The sequence below is a fragment of the Notamacropus eugenii genome, chromosome 6 (assembly GCF_028372415.1).
Source record: "Notamacropus eugenii isolate mMacEug1 chromosome 6, mMacEug1.pri_v2, whole genome shotgun sequence".
NCBI lineage: Eukaryota > Metazoa > Chordata > Mammalia > Diprotodontia > Macropodidae > Notamacropus > Notamacropus eugenii.
Window position 1 is genome coordinate 368,712,814 of NC_092877.1, and position 21,395 is coordinate 368,734,208.

The 21,395-nt window shown below is 40.1% G+C and overlaps 1 protein-coding gene across 2 annotated transcripts in view; it reads right to left on the reverse strand.

The window, feature by feature from the left end:
* The window catches only part of KCNAB1 (potassium voltage-gated channel subfamily A regulatory beta subunit 1), a 421,316-nt gene that overhangs the window by 17,565 nt on the left and 382,356 nt on the right, over positions 1-21,395 (reverse strand). For both annotated transcript variants that reach the window (XM_072618659.1, XM_072618660.1), the window contains exons 9-11: positions 12,267-12,352; positions 6,790-6,910; positions 5,269-5,363 (exon numbers count right to left, since the gene is read on the reverse strand). In XM_072618659.1, coding sequence (XP_072474760.1) covers positions 5,269-5,363; positions 6,790-6,910; positions 12,267-12,352 — 302 coding nt within the window. The remainder of the gene's footprint in view (positions 1-5,268; positions 5,364-6,789; positions 6,911-12,266; positions 12,353-21,395) is intronic.

A 21,395-nucleotide genomic window follows, 5' to 3' on the forward strand; every position in this document is an offset into this window, starting at 1 on the left:
CAGAGACTATTTTCTATCTTTATTTGTATCCCTAGAACTTACCACATTGTCTGGCACATGGTAGGCACTAAGAAATACTTGTTGATTTTACTTGACTTCCCCGTGTATGTCAAGATTCCTTGAAAGTTTAGCATCAATGACAACTTTGTTCCATTACCCTCTGATTATTAATGTTAAGAGAGGCACAAAATGGGGAGGTATGTGTTTGTTAAAGACGAAGGTCTATTTCAGAGCCCAAATGGAAAGGGAAGTCCTTATAGATTAGCACAGTGCTGTAAGTAATTAATAAATGTTTTGACTGGCTGACTGATGGTGAGGTCTTTCAGAGGCCCCTGTTTATGGATAACATTGTGTTGATTGTGTCAAGCCCCAGAACCAAAGCAGAGCCTTCTTTAGTGAGATATATTATCGCTCTAAATAGTTTCACCTACCTATCCTTGCAGGAGCACTAAGATGGATGAAGAATGATTGATAATTGCTTAGCCTATAATATATACAGTTGGGTGGGCAACCCATAGAGCTGGTCCAGTTCATATAACTTTGACAGAAAGTGAGATCCATAATGAACTAGGCTCTGAGTTACCCCATCCTTTGTATGACCTCAAGCTACTTCTTCAAATAAAGGGCAGCTAAGTATTTTTTCTCTCTTCGCCCTGTCCCCTGCCCCTCTCTGTGTGTCTTTCTGTGTGTGTGTCCCTGTGTGTCTCTGTCTCTCTGTCTCTTGTCTTTTTGTCTGCCTCTGTCTGTCTGTCTGTCTGTCTCACTCTCTCATGCACACACACCTACACACACCTACACACATACAATTTATCATCTTTAGTTGAGGCTCTACTGTGGTTGAATCTCATGGTGTTTTTCTTGGAGTTGTAGAAAATTTTTACAACCTATTGCTCTGTATCAGACAGAACTCTGATAGGTTTTTAAAAAGCAAGTGAGTGGGGGTATTGGGGGTGTTTAAGGAGGTGTATCTGTGCCACCACCAAAAACCTACTTTAATGTTTAGGAAATAAAGAGCACATAAAGACTAAAAATGAGAAGTTGAGTAATAGTGATTGATTCCTTGCTTATATTTAAGAAGATGAAAATACTTTGAAAATCAGTAGCAGTATCTGTTTATTAAGATGGGAAAGGGCCAGAGCAGGAAGGTTGGAGGGCTTATTTCCGATTTTAAGTTAATATTTGTCAAGTTCTCCTTCTCTGAAGGAGGGTCTGGCAGGGGTGTGTTGGAATTCTAAAAGGCCTGCCTTGCCCTCTGGAGGTATTGTTACTCCAAGAATCACAGGGTGAAACCTGAGAAATGGGTCTGGCAGGGGAATCCTTGTGGAGAGCCTGGTAGCAGCAGCCAGCTCCAGGCTTGAAAGACACCCTGTTCTCAGAAACACTTCCCTCTGGCCCAAACCTTGCGCCTTCTTCTTACAACTTTAACTACTGCCATTCTGAAATCAAAAATTATTCAGTGATAATGTGGCTCAGGGGTTAGAGAGAGCCTGACCTGAATCAGGATTTTTTAGTATACCACTTTTTGCTCTTTAGCCAGCATATTGTTTTCTTGCAAGTGCTTATAGAGGATTTTAGTGATAAGCTCATGAATGCTCTGCATAAAATAAATGCAATTGTCCTATATTTTGAAGAGTCCTTGGTATTGTGACCTTTGAGTTAAGACACCTCTTAGTTTTATGTCTAAGAGGAAACTGATAATGCGCTTTGCTAAAACTTCATTTGCCATATCGAAATGTTTATTATGTGGCCCATAATGATGAATAAGGGAAATATGAGCTATATTTTAGATATGTTGAGATTGAGATAACCACAGGACATCCAGTTCAAGGTATCTGAAAGGCAGTTGGTGATACGTGACTGTAGCTCAGGAGAGAGTTTAGGATCAGATGTATAGATTTGGGAATCATTTGCCTAAAGATTAATCATTGAGCCCATGGGATTTGGAGAGTGAGAGACTATAAAGGAAGAAGAGAAGAGAGCCTAGGATAGAGCCTTGGAGGATGCTGGTTTGTGGTCATGGCAAAGGTGGAATTCCAGCAAAGGAGACAAAGAAAGTGTGCTCAAAGGCACATAGGAGAGCCAGAGCAGTGTCAGGAGGACCTAGAGAGGAGAGACAATCCAGGAGTAGAGGGTCATCAAGAGTGTCAGATGTTGTAGACAAGACACAAAAGCATCCAGACTGAGAGAAGCCCATTCAGTTTGGCAATTGAGAGATCACTGGTAGTTTTGAGAAGAAAGAACCACATTAAAAGAGATGCCATGGGTATTGTTGTCCTGACCTTTGTAATGAGGAAAGTGAGCCTCTGAGAAGTTGAGTGACTTGCCTGTGATTAAAACTAGTATGTGTGAGAGTTGAGACTGAAACCAAAGCTTTCTGATATCCACTCTGCAGTTCTGCTTGCTGTAGGGAGAGAAATCTCTGGGTGAATATTGCATCTAGAAATACCCCCATTTAACTTGACATCCAGAAGGATTCTAGGTTGCTTAAAAAATCCATCTAGTATACTTGAACCTTCCTCACTGCTTGGCTGATGGATGTTATTCTGATATGAGTCAGTTTCCACACTTCTTTGAGTCCCTTCCCAGTCCTGAATACTTGTGTATGTTATTCTGCATAGCTGTAGCTTCTGTGCCTGTTGTCATTTTGGCAGTATTTCTACCCAGTAGGAGTTGACTCAGTCAATAAATTCCACCATTACTTTTATAGCAGTCTGACTGCTTTGTTTGGCCCTGAGTGCTCTAGCCTGATTTTATGGTTCTAGGACATCTGGCTCATACGAAAATAGCCTTAGGCGCATATGTACAGTACAAGGTTAATCTATTTATCAGCATATAGTTCTGGGTTTGGTCTGTGTGGATCATCTGAATCATCTCAAGATGCCTTTTGGTAAGATTTGCCGTATCTGTTGTTGGCTGATGTCCAGTTCCATTTCCTTGAGTGATTGCCATCTTATTTTCATCTCTCCTCATCTCCTCATCTCCCTACTCCCTCTCAGAGGGGCTACATCTTTTACTTCTTTGCTTCATGCAGCTGATTGACTTATTGATCATGAGCTGTGCTTACGTGCTGTTTCAGAGCACACTCGAGTCCATAGTTTATGAAGCCTTAAAATTCCACTGGTGCTGCTGAAGAGCTCTCAACAAACCTGTTTTCTGATCATCTGCTTCTTCAGTTCTGAAGCTTTCCTTCTGTTTATTGCCAAGGAAGCTTCAGTGGTCATTAAGTCTGCTTTATAAAAGTAACAACAGAAAATATTTCTCAAGTTGTTTTTGGACTCAGCTAAGCTAAGAATGTGTGTGTGTGTGTGTGTGTGTGTGTGTGTGTGTGTGTGTATACGGATGACTTTTATTTTGTTGGAGCAGTGGCCAGTGCCTTTTCAGTAGCTGAGTGGCTTCTCTCTGTCACGGTTTGAGGTCTACAAATCATCCCAAACAGTAGCTATCTCTTTTTTTTTTTTTTTGAGTAAAAGTGGGCTAGTGTCATGGGTAGATAAGTAAACTGGGAAACAAGAGATCAAAGTTCTCATCTCACCTTCACTCCTAAATATCTTTGCCTTGGTCTGTTGCTTAATCCCTTTATGGCTCAGTTTCTCCATCTCCAATAACATTTTCCTCTCATTATCTCCCAAAGATGTTCTGAGGATAGACAGTTTGAAGGTACTATACCCTCTTGGCATTCCCAAGGACCATGATTCTTGAGTACTGAACAGTTTCTTCATTAAAGATGTTTTGAGTTTTAATTTCCTAACTTGTTCTTGGATTATTCTGAGATAGGGAATAGGGACTGGACTTATGATTTCATTGGTATAGGGAATTTGCAAGTGAAGAAACTCCCTCTGGCAATGCAGGCCAGCATCTTAGAGTTGTTCAGATGACTGTGAGGTTAAGTTATTTGCCCAGGGTCACTCAGTCTATGTCAGAAGTGAAACTTGAACCCATGACTTCCTAGCTTCGAGGCTGACCCCTCTATTCACTGTGCCAATCTGTCTTGCTACTTTGCTCAGAACAGTCTAAGATTGTTAGAAGCAAATGTTTGCTTTCTAGATTTGGGATAAGTTCCCCTAGAATGCCAAAACAGAAAAAAATCAAGCATCTTGTAACCATCAATAGATCTTCTTTAGAAACATATCTCAATAATTTTCACAAAAATAGCCTAAATGATTTGCTTAAATGCTTTGCTAAAAATCTAGATAAACTCCATCTAAAACAGTGGTTCCTGTTCAACAGTTGAACCCCTTTGGCAGTCTGGGACTGCCTAAGGACCCCTTCTCAGAGGATGATCTTTTTAAATGCATGAAATGAAATACATAGGACTACAAAGGAAACCAATTATATCACATGTTATCAGACTGTTTGTAACTGAGTTCAAAATCCCCAAATGAAGAACCCTTATCTAAAGCATTCTTTAGATGTACCATTTGAGTAATCCTCTTGAAAAAGAAAGTCATGTTAATCTGGGCTAACTTGTTCCTTGTACGGGCTCTCTGGGGCCTCAGCTTTCTTTGCTGGATGTTCACTGGTCATAGAATATTCTATAATTTTGCCATAACTGTCCATTTTGTCAGTAGAAAATTGCCTGCTAGAGAAGGAAATAGCAAGTAACTCCAGTATCTTTGCCAAGAAAACCCCAAGTGGGTCACAGAGTCGAATAAAAACTTATATACTTTTCATACTACAAGCATCAAAAGATGTCACTGTGCTCCCCAAATTTAGCAATACATCAAGCTCAAAAGAGAAAAAAGTAGGGTTGGAGATAGGGCTTAAAGGGAAGCTAATATTAAGGAGAGAATAGTTGGAAGCAAAATAAACTTCCTGATCATGAAAGAGAGATGAAAAGAAAAAAACAAAACAAAAGAGCTAGAACCTAAGTGGGAATGCCCATCAATTGGGGAATGACTGAACAAATGGTGGTAAATAAATATAATGGATAAGAAATGGCAAAAAAGAAGATTTCAGAGAATCTTGGATAATATGAACTGATACAGCATGAAGTGAGCAGAACCATGAAACAATGTATATAATGACAACACCACCACAAGGAAAACAGTTTTGAAAGATGTTAAGAACTCTGATCTCAAAGCAGTAGCTAACCATGCCTTTAAGGACCTATGATGAAAGTGCCTAGCAGAGTCAGAAACTTGAACGTCAATGTCTACCTGCAAAGTCATTGTCATCTGCCATTTGACTCTTCTTCTCCCCTCTAGCCCCCCCACCCCCAACTCAGGCCATCAGAAGAAATGCTTCCTTCATAGAAGTCATAGGAAATACCTTGAGTGATGCTCTGGAACTTTCAGGCACCCCATTGCCATATTTCCCTGAGATGATCCCACAGGCAAGGGGGGACCAGGTCATTGCTCCAACCCCTACAGGAAAAAATATATGCAATTGAGCTTATGGAAATTATCAGAGTGTGGACTTTTAAATGGAACTCTTTAAAGCAAGAACTTTATATGCTACTCAATTTTCATTATGGCAAATCTCTTTAACATGAGCAAATATCTTTCATTAAAATGGCCACACTTGTGTCAAAGACCACCTCCTACATGAGCGCTTTGATAATCCCTCCAGGTTCTAGTACTTTCTCCCACAATTATCATGGATTTTAACATGTACTTGATGTCTCCTTCAAGAGAACGTAAGCTTCTTGAGGTGAGTTCATATCTTTACAGAGATTTTCTACACTGTTTATAAAATACTTGAAATGTGTTCACTTGAAATCTCTTAGCTCATTGAATTCTATATGATTCTCAGATATATAAAGAATCATACTTTTCAAATTTTATTGATTGTAATCAATCAATGAACAAGCAGTTAGTAAGTCCTACTACATATCAGGCACTGTTCTAGGGGCTGGGGAAATCAAATAAAAAAATAAAGCCGTCAAGCTTGTATTCTATTGGAGGAACTTCGATTGTTTTGTGGGAGATTTCATGCTTAGGAAAATTCTATCTTCTAATCAGTTGATTATTTATGAAGCTTTCTGTCAATCAATCAAGCATGTATTGAGTAATTGCTATGTTCCAGACATTTTGCTTTATAATGGGGAGACAAAGACAAAAGTGAATGTCCCTGTTCTCAAGAATCTTACATTCTATTGAGGGAGACCTCAGGTACATGTTTAAGTAAATACAGAAGAAATCCATGCTAAATGTGCAAGGAATTCCTCAAAGCTGGAGGGATCATGCAAGTGCCTGTGTAGGAGGTGGTCTTTGACATAAGTATTGAAGGAACTGAGGAATTTGAAGGAAACCTAAAGATTGTTAAGGACAAAATGAAAATAGTAAGGCACTATTTTTCTTGATGTCAAGTCTATAAATATGGCTTCTTCCTGTTTTTCAGATACAAAAATAAAGAAATCCACATATGTTTTGCCCTGTGAAAAAAGCTTCAAGTCACGTAAAAACTTACAGCCAGACATGTTGAGTCCTATCATGCTCTAACCTAAAATAAGCACAAACTTTGGCCTGCGTCTGGTAACTCTTAGAATGAGTTTCACTCACTCACTCAGCAAATATCTATGACGTGTCTCCTGCATGCAAGGAATTGTGTTTAGTGTTACTAACAGGGTGATTTGCTTCCAACACAAATCCTTTGTAGACAAAATGTTGCCTTGTTTTATCCCTGTGAAACTCCTTGGCCCAGATGGATTTTGTGACCTGTTTTCTTAATGGAGAATAATTATGAAAGCACCTTGATAATACTTTTGTATGTTCATAGAGTGTATGGCTTCCACCTCATTGGCCTCCTCTTGACTGAGAGAGAATGAATGAGCTCCATTCTATACGTTACCTATCTTGTGGTAGAGTTCCGGCAATTGGACCTCCACCTTCTCTCTTTGGAAAAGATGATACTCGGCTTGTTCACATACCGGTGGAATCATGTTGAATTGTCTTGCTACGGAGTAGGCTTCCTACAAAAAAAGAAAAAGTCTGATAGAACCATTATAATATATATATATATATTCATGTTAAATCGGGATAGACCGCATGATCATGAACAAGTCATTTGATCTGTCTGGGCCTCAGTTTCTTCATCCTTGAAAGGAAGAGACTGGACTACTTCAGGGATTTTTAACCTCAGGAATGTGAACATGTTTTTAAAGTATACTGATGCCTGTATTTAATCTAATTGGTTTTCTTTGTAATCCTAGGGATTTTATGCATCTAAAAACATTAGTCTGAGGAGGCTTCACTAGGTTGCCAGTGGGGTCAATGGCACACAAAAAGATTAAGAATCCTTGGATTAGATAATCTTTAAGGTCCCTTCCCCATTGAAATCAATGATCCTATGACAATTTCTTCACTACCAAAATCATTCATGGTTTCCTGTATTCTTGTCAATTACTGGAGATAAACAAATAGTTAAAAGCCTCATAAATTTATACTCAGGAAAAAATAGAATTAGTAAAATAAAATTATGGAATACAGAATAAGAAGACAGATATTTTTTAAGAGAAAATAAAATTTCACTTCTGAAACTGGGATTGAAATATCCAAGTGTCGACTAATAAAAGTCATTTGGAAGCCTGCTTTAGTTAAGGTGCTAATGAATAGATAATCATGGTACATAAACAGGATTAACCACTGATAGTCAAGAGGTGTTTTTTTCCCAATACTTGCAAATACCTGATTCTCTTAACTTCAAGCTTCTTTCTAGAAAACCTGCTTAGTTTTGTTGACTTTGATTAGGCCTGTGATTCTGTTGGTCAAATAAGCTCCATGTAAGGTGCATCTTTTATCCCTGCAGTAGCACCTTCTGCACAGGTTCCAGTCTTATAGAACAACTTTGGGCACAGAGAGGTTCAGTGACTTCCCCAGAGTTACACAGGCACGGTGTATCAGAAACTGAACTGTGACATGTATCTATCTGACCCTACCCATTTATACCAGTCTTTTGGAAATCCTCTGTAGTATTGATTTCCTCAGCAAATCCTTTTCCATATTTAGTCCAAAACTGCCTAACTCCTGTTCAAAGTCTCTGAAATCCTAAATTAGTGCAGGCTGACTTAATGAGGTTTTATATGAAATCTTTTCCAAATGTCCTTTGTTTTGATCTGCACACAGTTTCAAGAAGTCATGTCTTTTAAAGCAGGATAAAATGTCTCAAACAACCACTTGACAAGAAATTAGGAAAGGAAATTATAACCAGACTTCTTTATTATTGATTTTCCCTTTTTATCCTGAATTTCCTTGATATCAAATAAAACATTAAATAAATGATCATTTTCATTTACATTGTACAACTTGCTTTTTAGAATATATAATAAATTCAACACCTAACTTCCTAAGGTATCCTGCTTATCTGTGATTTTGGACTTCTTTCTGTTTTCCTTTGGGTGTGAGGGGCAGGGTATCTTTCTTCCTTCTTATCTTTCTTTCTACCTCCCCCAACACTGGGGAAAAAAAGAAAAGCAAAATCATTGTAACAAACTTGTATGAGCAAAGCAAAACACATGTGCACATTGGTCATATCCAACTGGTTGTATCCTGCACCCTGAGCCCTCGACCTCTGTCCAGAGGTGGGGAGCATCCTTCCTCATCCTTCCTCTGGGATCATGGTTGGTAGTTACTGTGATCAGTGTTCTTAAATCTTTCAAAGTTTTCCTTTTTCCTTTATATTATCATTGTTCTTCTGGTTCTGATCAATGAGCTCTTTATCAGTTTATCAGTAAATCTTCCCAGGCTTCTTTGAAACTGTCCCTATTGTCCTCTCTTATGACAAATAATACTGGTTTTTCATGAAATTATTATTTACTTCATGGTGTCAGTTCTAATTTCTAATGGGTTGTCCAAATGAGTTCTAATCCTCTTTCTTCCACAAACTAGAGGTATGAACCCAAACAATTACATCCACTTCTTTGATATTCCCTTTATTACTTTTTCTTTAAATAAGCGCAGGAATTGGACAATCTCTGAGTTTCCTCCCAAGGTTTATATTACATGAAATTCTTGTAAACTGGACATACTTTGCAATATTCTGTCAGGAGCCAACTCCTCAGCTTCACAATGGAAAGTCCAGTTCCTAATGATTCCCTTACTTTCTCAGTGATGAAAACTGAAAAGTGGTACTCCATTGCCAGTGATTTCCACATGTAAATTTAAATGGAACCACCTCTATCACATAAGCTGATTTATCACATGCTTTTTACTTCCAGCCAAATTTTTGCCAACACATATGACCTGCATATTTGAATCCTACTTAAGTGAACTGCTTGTAATTTTCTATAAAACTGTTTTTTGATTGGTGTTTTTCAAAATATGAATTCCTAAGAGTCTGCAGGTCATAGCTGGAAGGGACATTAGCAGTTATCTTGTCCAACTCTCTCAGTTTATGTTTTAAACAAACAGATCTGGGCTAGGGAAGGTAAAGACATTTCAAGTGACTTGCCCCTTGTCACACAGGGAGCAAGAATCAGAAGCAGGATTTAAAACCAAATCCTTTGCATCCAGAGTCACTCCTAAGTTCCCTTTATCACACTTTTGAAAGTCTGAAGTTCAGTTTAGGAAAATCCAATGTAGAAATAGCATGAGGGTGGAGAGTCAACGGAGGTTGTCATAATCCAGAATAAAAGGTCAGTCGAACGATATAAAAAAAATTAATAGATGGTATTGGAATAGGACAGAACCTCACCGTTAACGATGACCTTGCCACAATAAACAATACTGTGGCTCAGTTGTTTGACCTGTTAGCCATCATTGGGTCTAACTTTATGTGAGATACCATGTGTTGGTACTAGATCTATCAATATTATTACTACAGGTCGAGAGTGTAATCTGAGCTTCAACACTCCTTCCCACAGAAAGCATGGATATTGTTATTGTATCTTGACAAGGGAATAGGATCTTTGGAGAAAGTCATTTTAACTCTCATCTAGAGATTTTACTTTCAGAGCTGAGAGAGATTGTTTCAGAACAGAGAAAAAGCACTGAGAAAGGGACCTTCTTTATTTGAGAGACTTCATTAGATGGCATCTTTAAGAGAGAATGAAGAGACTTTTTCTGAGAGCACAGATTTTAACTCTTATCTTGAGATGAAACATTGTGAAACGAATGCTTGAGAAGAGGTTTTGACTGCCATACTGACAAGAGTCCAATGGTAAGACCATGTTTGCAGCCTGCAGTCACAGCTGATGGTTAGAGCTAACTCTACAGCCATGAATTAATTTTCTTAGTGAAATACATTGTTGAAATATTTAGACATATCTTTGTGTTGTTTGTTAAATTGTTAATAAATAGCCAGTAATATTAATGGTGTTAATTTGAGCCTATGTGTGATTCTGAGAATTTGTGAGATTTTGTTTACTGTTGGAAATGTAGAATTACCAATAATTGCCATGTATGTAAATGTAGAATTACCAAACCATTAAGACCATTTGCTCAGGTGAGAAGTCTATAGCTGAACATCTGGCCAGAAGACGACATCAGACAGAGGGGAAAGGGTCATGGCTTTAGAGCTGGACCTTAAAGGTCAGCTAGTCCAAATTCAGATTTTACAGATTAATAACTAAGGCTCATAGAGGTGGAAAAACTTGACCTCACTCAACCATAGATGTCATAGATAGCAGAACTAGAATTTGAACCCAGGTCCTCTGACTTTAGCTCTTCCTTCCAACACATGAAGCATATATTAACTGAACCAGGCATAGCAGGTCATAAATAGGGAGAGACCACATGAAACTATCAGAAAGCAAACTTGGTGCTTATCTTTTGGGAATTCTTGCATAAAAGAACTCAGGAAAATGAGACTCTCCAGGATGCCACCACAATCATAATGGAGTCTTCAAAGCATTCAACAGAACTTCTCTTTTGGTCACCACAGTCAGACCGCATGCTCATCTACTTACATTGATTATGAGCTGTATATGAATGATGCCAAGTACAGAGGGCCTGTCTTGGAGTCAGGCAGACTTGTACTAGTCCCGCCTCTGGCACCTCTGTGTTTTGTTACCCTGGGAAAGTCACTGAGCCTCCAATTCCCCAGGAAACTCTCTAGGACTATAAGGAACAGAAGAAAGGGATCTTTCTATCATTGGTGAAAGGAGTACCTACATGTGGAGTTTACCACACGAGGAAATCACAATATGTATGTATGAATAAACACATTGTACATGTAGGAAAGTTCATGTGTGTGTGTATGTGTATGTGTGTGTGTGTGTATGTGAGAAAGAGAGGCAGACAGACAGAGACAGAAAGAGACAGAGAGATAGAGATACAAAGACAGAAAGACAGACAGACAAATAGATGAGAGAAAAGGGGGCTGTTGATGGAGTTTTCTTTGAAAACAGAAGTGGTGTAGCAGCAAGCTTCCGTTAGCAGCATCACATACTCTGTAGTTAGGGCCAGGGGTCTTTTTTGACATGGACAGAACAGCCATGCCCATTTTCCACAGCATGGACAGGATGGTCTTTTGTTGGGTCTGTCTTCCATACTTGATTGAACAAAGAGCCCAGACTGATTGTCATAGTTTGAAGTCTAAAAATGAATTTAGTCAAGACCAGACAAACAGCAGTTATGGCTTTCCCTAAAACTTGTAAGATACAGTTCTTTCTTTCAGGGATTACACACACGTCACTGGCTGGAAGTGACTACACCAGCTTTTTATGGTATTATATTATATTGTATATATTATATTATATTATATTATATATTTTATGGTATTACATAATACCATATATGTTTATTTTTTAAAAACTCATAACACTGTACTCCTGCACCCTGTGAGCCCCAATACTCCCGTTAGCCTTTTGCTAACAAGGATCAATGATGCTTGTATGTATGGTTCTTGTTACTGCCATTTAGCCATAACAGACAGACTGGGCTTCCTGTGCTTTAGGACCTTCCTTTTTCATTATGCCCTCTGTAATAAGGTTAGCTGTAAGAAACAAACCTTTCCCTGATGCTGAATCATGATAGAATTAGCTGCTTGAGATATTGTAATTTTCAGCTTTTAAACTTGATTTTGATGGCAGTGTATTGTAACAAACAGGTCTTGGTATCCTGCTTGGACACTTACTGGCTAATCTTGAAATGGTCATCGAACCTCTATATGCTTCAGGCAGAGATCTATCCACTTACTATGTCTTAGATGGAATGGAGAGCTTCCTGCAATGGCAGAAGGAATTCCCACACCAGGAGTGTACCCACATAGATAGAAGATGCAAATCATTTCCAAATTCACATTCAGATTTCAGCAGGTGATTTGCATAGGATAATAGATTTTTAAAAAAAATAAACTTAATGGTTCTTTCAAAGAAGAAGTCAAATTACCATAATCTCCATGGCGCTCCACCTTGATGTGCCCCAGTACATGGCCATTCCCTGGTTTATCACATGGGTCATTGCCCGGACAATTTCTATGAAAGAGCAAACACATATGCACACTGTGAGATTTTATTCTTCTCAGTTTCAGTTACCAAAGCTTTTTCTCTCATCCCCACTAGCATTATAAAACTGTAGCTTCTGAGGTCCCTTCCTGCTCTAAATCTGAGATCTTGTAATAATCAAAGTTTAATGGAATGGCATTGTTTGACGTCTCGAAGGCAAGGTAAAATAAAGTTCTTATTTGGAGGTGCACAGGAGCAGAATAGTTAAAAATGGAAGGGGCCTTGATGGACAAACCAAGGCCCACATTTGTCAAGACTAGATGATGGTGCTAACAATACATCCCACTTATATCAATGAACCAGGCATCATTTTCAAAGCATAGCATGGTAGCACCTCCAGCAGGAGACCTGTCCTGGCCCTCGCTTGGGCCCCTCCTGTTGGACCAATCTAAAATTACTTGTATTTATTCTGCATATACTTACCTGTGTATGTGTTATTTCTTCACAGTAGAACATAAGCTTCCTAAGGATGGGAATTGTTTGATTTTTCTCCTTTGTATCCCCAACTCTTAGCAATAGGCTTGGCATACATAGTAGTAGCCAAATAAATCCTGGTCGAACTGAATTGAATTGAATACATGGCTTTATAGAGTCATAATGTACTTTCCTTACAATGACCCCAAGAGACAGATAGTGTGGGTATTATTACTCCTATTTTTACATATGTGAAAACTGGACTCCAGGGAGATTATTTCACTTCACTGCAGTCACACACTAATGTCAAGGATAGAGCAGGGACTCATACCCACAGCTGGAGCATATGGCAACTTGGTCAAAGTCATCCGGCTATCTGTAGCAGAGTCAAGACTGCAAACTAGGTCTTCTGACTTCATGTACAGAGCTCTCTATCTATGTTCCCTGGATATGGCATTAAACAGTTGGAAATAAAATTAGTAACAGTCACTCTAGAGAGAAGGAATCTGGGATCAATATTTAGAATGGGAAAAGAAGTCACTGTAGACCAATTCCATCCCTTTACAGATGAGGAAATTAAGACTCCTATCTCTTCCATATTTATTCTTCAAGTATAAATCCTTGATAGCAGGAACCACCTTTTTGGGCCATTGTGGCTATCTAATATACTAGCTCTCCAGTGACTTTGATCCAATGATATTTTTCGAAATGGTACACGTTGATGTGGAACAAGCCACTACATGGAGATTTCCCCTTTCCATCCTTCTCTGCGTGGGATGTCAGGGACTACTCTGCTTTTCTTTGAACCAAACTTTTCTCTCAAACTTCCTAGTAATTGATTTCACTGGGAATTGTATGATGGACGTGGTCCAGGTTTGCCAGGGTCTGCTGATTCCATGCTGTTTGAGTAGGAAAATGAGTTTGCTTCCTAAAATTCTTTAGCTGAGCTAAGCATAACGCAACCAGCCATGTGGGATACGCTCCTGCAGGACTGGAGGCCTTGGGGTGTCTCACTTTTAATTTGGCCACAAGTTGCAAACTGGGTTGGAATTCTTTCTCAAAGTAGGTCAAACAAGGCATGCTCCCTTGATGTCAGGCTACTTAGGAACTGTCAAGGGTTGGAAATTCAATTAATCAACAAACACTGAGGGTTTAAAGAGGTAGTTACTGAGGTGAATTTATTACATCCCTACTATGTATATAGCAAGAGGTAGTTTAGCATGAGGGATAGAAGATCAGCATTGAAATCAGGAAGATCTGGGTTCCAATTTTGCCTCTGACTGTGTGACCATGGGCAAGTTCAAGGTCTAGAGTTAGAAGGGATCATGGACGCCCATATAGCCCTCCTTTCCTCCCATCTTACAGATGAAGAAACTGAGTGCCAAGGAAGTTCAGCAAATTGCCTAAGGTTACATAGATTATAAGTGTTCGAGGTAGTATTTGAAACTCATTGTACAGAAAAGAAACTGAGGCATATTGAGATATTGTCCATTATCTGACAACTTATACCGATAGAGGCAGAATTTGAACTCATGCCTCCTGATGTCAGGGTCACCACTCTCTGCTCCACATCATGTCGTCCTTTTTTCCCTAAAGATGGGTTTTGGGGATGCTGCACAGCAGTGTAAGTACCTATTTCAAAGTCTCTTTTCCTGCTGATTGTTCACATACAATTGGAGATAAGTTCATGTAGAAAGAGGCTTTTTCTGACAAGATTGAAATTTAGGAAGTGAATGCTGGATCATGGGCCAGGAGGTCAAAAGCACGGTTCTATGGAAAGAACATGGAGTTTTGGAGTCCGATGGTATGGGTTGGATTCTCTCCTCTGAAGCTTAACTACCTGTATAATCTTAGGCAAGACACTTATCCATCCTGAGCCTCAGTTTCCTCATTTGTAAAGTGCCTGAGGAGGACCCTTTAACTCTAGATCTATGGTTCTCATTCAGGCTCAGTCATTAATTAGCTGTGTGACTTTGGACAAGTCATGTCCTCTCTCTGGGACTCAGCATCACAGTCATCATAATCACAGCTGACTTTTATGAAGGAATCAAAGGTTTGCCAAGCACTTTACAAGTATTTCAGCTCCCCAGCCACTGTGCCCCCAAGCTGCCTCAGCAGACATATGCTCTCCAAAGGCACACACCCAACAGCTCAGACCACTTGGTCGCCCATTACCTGGCTGCCATCTCTCAATCTGAGAGATCACACCATTTTTTTTTCTTCTCTAAACCTGGGGCCAGAAACATGGCAAGTTTGGGGCAGGAATGTTAAAGGTCATTGAGCTCAATATCCTTCAACTTATAGATGACGGCTTTGAACCCCAGAGAAGTGACTTGTTCAAGGTCACCTGGGTAAATGGCCAAGTCAAACTTCCTTTTCCAAATTCAGCTTCCTGCTCTAAGTCCAGACCTTTCCACTCTAAGGTGTGGCACCTCTGAGAACAGAGACACTGTCATTTAGAAACTTGAGATTCCCATCAGTGAGAACTGAATGACTATTTATCCAATGAGGAATGGGTTGCCTTGGGAGGCCCTTCCTTAGGGAGACTTTAGGTAGATGATAGAGGGTACTGGACTTGGGATGTCCTGAGTTCAAATCTTGCTCAGGCACTTTCTAATTCTGTGACCCTGGGCAAGTTATCTGACCTCTTTCTCTATGCCTTAGTTTCCTTATCTGTAAAATAGGAATAATGACAGCACCTACCTCACAAGGTTGTGAGGATCAAATGAGATAATTATATGGAATGCTATAATAACACTAACTATAATCATAGTGCATATTGGCTTGGGCTAGAAGACTTCTGGAGTCCCTTACAATCTTGTGACCCTGTGAATATGGTCTCTTTTGAACATTTCACAGCGTATTTCCTGGTGTTATTTTGCTATGGTATGAGTCAAGGATTTTCCACATGCTCTAATCACTGAGGCCACAAGAGGACAGCATTGCTAAAAGAAAAAAATCACGTTCATAGCGCCAACACAATATCATTTATAAATATCATTCAGATTCTACAGTTGCAGGGTTGAAAAGGTCCTTAAAGGTTTATCTAGTCCATTCTTTTGTCTTAAGAAAAAGAAAAAAGAATATACTGTGATCAACTTATAGTGATGGAAATATAGAAGGGTTTTCCCAAAAAAATCTTGAGGAGAATTGGACCTCTGTTTCCACATCTGTTAAAAGGAGGGAGCCGGACCATGACCATTAAGGGTCCTCTAAGCTCTGGCAGGGGCGGGGTCTTTGAATTGTCCAATTGCAAAGTTGAAAGGGTCTTAATCATTCTCTTCAGCATTTGGTTCCTGAGAAACGACATACTCTACCAGTTTTTAAAACTTCCATCTGCCCTAAATTCCTCCTTCCCTCTGAACTAATTACACAGGATATGTGTGAAGGAGGCAGTGTGGCCTGATGGAGAGAGCCCTGGACCTAGAGTCAGGAAGACCCGGGTTTGAATCTGATACTAGCTGTATGACCCTTGGTAATAATGGTGACAACTGCAGAACCGTAATGGTGAGCATGTATATTGTGGTTTAAGGTTTATAAATATTAATCTGCTTTGATCAAATCATGAAACCTCCCCCTGGCCACAGTTTCCTCATCTGTGTGATGGGATAAGAATGGCAACCACAACATGGCCTTACAAGGACCAAATGAGATTCTTCCCTCTTGCCCTCAGCTGTGTGTGTCTCTTCCCTATAAGTGTCTTGAATTTACTTCATATATGTTTAATGAATTTTGTTTATAAGATGTATAATAATTATTTACAATATATGTGTATATATACACACACACAAGACTGATATATATGTGTACAGATTTTATCCCTCAATAAAACTTTAGCTTCTTGAGGGCAGAGGCTCTTTGGTTTTTGTCCTTGTATCTCACACTGTTGGAAAGTAGGTGTTTAATGAATGTTTGTTTCTGGATTTCGTGCTTGCTTGCTGCTGTATGTGATGGACCCCATCAGCCTCAAATGATTGCTTTTATTATTATCTTTGTGTTATGGGTCTTCAGGGAGAGGTAGCTCTGACCAAAGAAGGTCTGCTGGTCGTGGATGACCTCGGAAGAGCTTTTGAGCCTTTATGAAAGATAGAAGACCTCTCCGCCACTTTCCCTATGGCTCTCTCCACCTTTTTTTTCAGGGAGATAGTGATGGGAAGAGTTTTTACTTCATTCTTCCAATAGGGCTACATGGCATTCATTTCTCCTCACTTGTTCCAGAGGAGTCAGGAGTCTAGTTCCATAGGATTACAGAATTTTGAGCTAGAAAGAACCCTAGAGATTGTCCAGTCTAACCCTTTCATTTTCTCTAGGATGCAACCAAAGCCCAGAGGAGTTTTGAATTTCCTCAAATCTAGCAGGAAACACTGAAAGTAATATGTGAATGTGGACTGTTGTTGTTCAGTCATGTCCAACTCTTTGTGACCCCATTTGGGGTTTTCTTGGCAGAGATGCTAGAGTGGTTTGCCATTTCCTTCTCCAGCTCATTTTATGGATGAGGAAACTGAGGCAAACAGGATCAAGTGACTTGGCCAAGGTCACGCAAGTAATAAGTATCTGAGGCCAGATTGGAACTCAGGAAGATAAGTCTTCCTGATTCTAGGCCCAGAGCTCTATCCACTGCACCACCTAGATGTCTCCAAAATGTGCACTAGTATACTGTTAATTATCCTAAACAAAGGGCGTCATTAAGAGGTAGACCTAGGGTCAAGTCTCACCTTTGACAGGTCAGGCTGTGTGACCTTGAGCAAGTCATATAACCTCCCACTGCCCCAGGCGATTCTCTAAGACCCTAAATCACAGACCTGTTCCCATGTTTTGCAAGAGGGAGCTTTCCCAATAAAAATCAGAGGATGGAGGTGGCGGAGCCAAGATGGCAGAGTAGAAAGACACAGATACGGAGGCTCTCCCCACACAGCCCATAAAATATCTGGAGAGAGGGACTCTCAACAAATTCTGGAGCAGCAGAAGTGGAGAACAACAGAGTGGAGGAGATTTCCAGCGTAGAGTGACCTGAAAGGCCCACGGGAAACATCTATTGCACCTGACCCAGAGCAGAGCCCAGCCCAGCCCAGCCTTGGCCACAGTGCACAGCTCAGTGAACAGCTCTTGGGGGTGGAATCCCCAGTCGTGGAATCCCCAGTCCCAGCAACAGCGGGTTCCCAGATCCCTCAACCCACAGGTGCCAAAGGTCAGTGATGGGGTTTTTTCATCTGGCCAGGAAGGGAGAAGGGCCTTCCATAGCTCTGGCCTTAGGCAGCCACTGCAGAGGCGACATTGGCAGGCACACCAGCTGGATTCATTGTTGGAGCGTAAAAACCCTGGGGGCACAGAGGAGCTGAGTCTTGCCTCGGCCTGTGTGGAAGCCCTGGGGGAGCTGGTCTTTTTCTCACATTGAATGGCAGCCCTGCCCATCCAGCTTATCTGAAAATCAGTCCCCAGTGCTGACTTGGCAGAACTGGAGGCCAGGTGGCTGGGGAGAGGTAACTGCTAAGATTCTGGGCACAAAAATCCTTCTCTGTGCCTAGACCAGTACATGCTTGATTGTGCCACCTTGGAGGAACTGATATCTTACAGATTCCCGGAGTATACCCTACTCTTGACAAAGGACCCAAAAGTTAAGTAAATGGTTGGGAAAAATGCCCAAAAAAGGGAAAAAAAATAAAACTATAGAAGGTTACTTTCTTGGTGAACAGATATCTTCTCCCATCCTTTCAGGGTGAGGAAGAACAATGCTTACCATCAGGGAAAGACATAAAAGTCAAGGCTTCTGTATCCCAAACATCCAAAAAAATATTCAGTGGGCTCAGGCCATGAAAGAGCTCAAAAAAGATTTTGAAAATACAGTAAGAGAGGTGGAGGAAAAATTGGGAAGAGAAATGAAAGAGATGCAAGAAAAGCATGAAAAGGGGGTTAACACTTTGCTAAAGGAGATCCAAAAAAATGCTGAAGAAAATAACACCTTGAAAAACAGGCTAACTCAATTGGCAAAAGAGGTTCAAAAAGCCAATGAGGAGAAGAATGCTTTCAAAAGCAGAATTAGCCAAATGGAAAAGGAGGTTCAAAAGCTCACTGAAGAAAATACTTCTTTCAAAATTAGAATGGAACAGATAGAGGCTAGTGACTTTATGAGTAACCAAGAAATCACAAAACAAAACCAAAAGAGTGAAAAAATGGAAGATAATGTGAAATATCTCATTGGAAAAACAACTGACCTGGAAAATAGATCCAGGAGAGACAATTTAAAAATTATGGGGCTACCTGAAAGCCTTGATCAAAAAAAGAGCCTAGACATCATCTTTCATGACATTATCAAGGAAAACTGCCCTGATATTTTAGAACCAGGGGGCAAAATAAATATTGAAAGAATCCGCCGATCACCGCCTGAAAGAGATCCAAAAAGAGAAACTCCTAGGAACATTGTGGCCAAATTCCAGAGTTCCCTGGTCAAGGAGAAAATATTGCAAGCAGCTAGAAAGAAACAATTCAAGTATTGTGGAAGTATAATCAGGATAAGACAAGATCTAGTGGCTTCTACATTAAGGGATCAAAGGGCATGGAATATGATATTCCAGAAGTCAAAGGAACTAGGACTAAAACCAAGAATCACCTACCCAGCAAAACTGAGTATAATGCTTCAGGGGAAAAAATGGTCTTTCAATGAAATAGAGGACTTTCAAGCATTCTTGATGAAAAGACCAGAGCTGAACAGAAAATTTGACTTTCAAACACAAGAATGAAGAGAAGCATGAAAAGGTAAACAGCAAAGAGAAGTCATAAGGGACTTACTAAAGTTGAACTATTTACATTCCTACAGGGAAAGACAATGTTTGTAACTCTTGAAACTTTTTTCAGTATCTGGGTAGTTGGTGGGATTACACACACACACACACACACACACACACACACACACACACACAGCACAGGATGAATTGAATAGGATGGGATCATATCTTAAAATAATGAAATTAAGTAGTGAGAGGAAAAATATATTGGGAGGAGAAAGGGAGAAATGGAATGGGGCAAATTATCTCTCATAAAAGAGGCAAGCAAAAGACTTTTCAGTGGAGGGAAAAAGGGGGGAGGTGAGAAAAAAAACATGAAGCTTACTCTCATCACATTCGACTAAAGGAAGGAATAAAATGCACACTCATTTTGGTATGAAAACCTATCTTACAATACAGGATAGTGGGGGAGAAGGGGATAAGCAGGGTGGGGAAATAATGGAAGGGAGGGCAATGGGAGGAGGGAGCACTCTTTGGGAGGGATAGGAGGAAAAGAGAGAATAGAAGAAATGGGAGGCAGGATAGGATGGAGGGAAATATAGTTAGTCTTACAGAACACAACTCTTGTGGAAGTCATTTGCAAAACTACACACATATGGCCTATATTGAATTGCTTGCCTTCCCAAAGGGAATGGGTGGGGAGGGAGGGATGAAGAGAAGTTGGAACTCAAAATTTTAGGAACAACTATTGAGTACTGTTCTTGCAACTAGGAAATAAGAAATACAGGTAATGGGGTATAGAAATTTATCTTGCCCTACAGGACAAAAGAGAAGATGCGGATAAGGGAAGAGAGGAATGTTAGAAGGGAGGACAGATTGGTGACAGGGATAATTAGAATGCTTGGTGTTGTGGGGTGGGGGAAGGGGAGAAATGGGGAGAAAATTTGGAACCCAAAATTTTGTGAAAAAGAATGTTGAAAACTTAAATAAATAAATTTAAATAAAAAAAGAACAAAAATTAAAGGACTGGTAAAAAACAAATTCGGAAACAAAGACTTTCTCTTTATCCTAGAGAACCATTAAGCAACCATGCTTTCTCTACTGGCTTCACCAATCCCTTCCTTTGATGTTTCAGTTTTCTCCCTACCCACTCTCCTCAGCTCCTTGTCGCTTGTCTCGCTGCTGAAAGCTCTCTCTAACTTCACCTATCACCCTCTCAAAGTCAGACCAGATGGGTGTTGTTTCTAATTTTGATCATTTTGGGGGATCCTTAGGTTCTCTGGAGCATTTGCCATGGTTCCCCACTTGCTCTTTGTGGACATTCTCTTCTCTTCTGGATCCTGGGACAGACATGGCCTGGTTTGATCCCATTTCTCTCCCCTTCTTCTCTGGTTCATTTAGGCTTTTATTCCCCCAGGCCCTGTCCTTGACTGGCTTCCTTCCTGCTTATATACTTATGTTTCTTGGGCAGTCTAACTAACTCCCATGGTGACTACAATGATCTCTGTGCTGATAACTCACAGACCTTTACCTTTGGCTCAGAGTTCTCTCTTAGAATCCAGTCCCACCTTTCTACTGTGTGTCCTACCTGGATGCTTCAGACTCAACACACACCCAAATGAAATCATTGACATTCCTTATGTCTTTACTGCCATCATCTAATAATAATTATATTAATAACTGGCACTTTAAGATTTGCAAAGGGCTTTACACACATCTCATTTTATCCTCACAACAACTCAAGGAGGCAGGCATTTATTAACATCCCCATTTTACAGATAAGGAATCTGAGGTTAAGTGACTTAATGTCACACAAATTACTAAGTACCTGAGGCAGGATTTGAACTCAGGTCTTTCTGGCTACAGGCTCAGCGTCC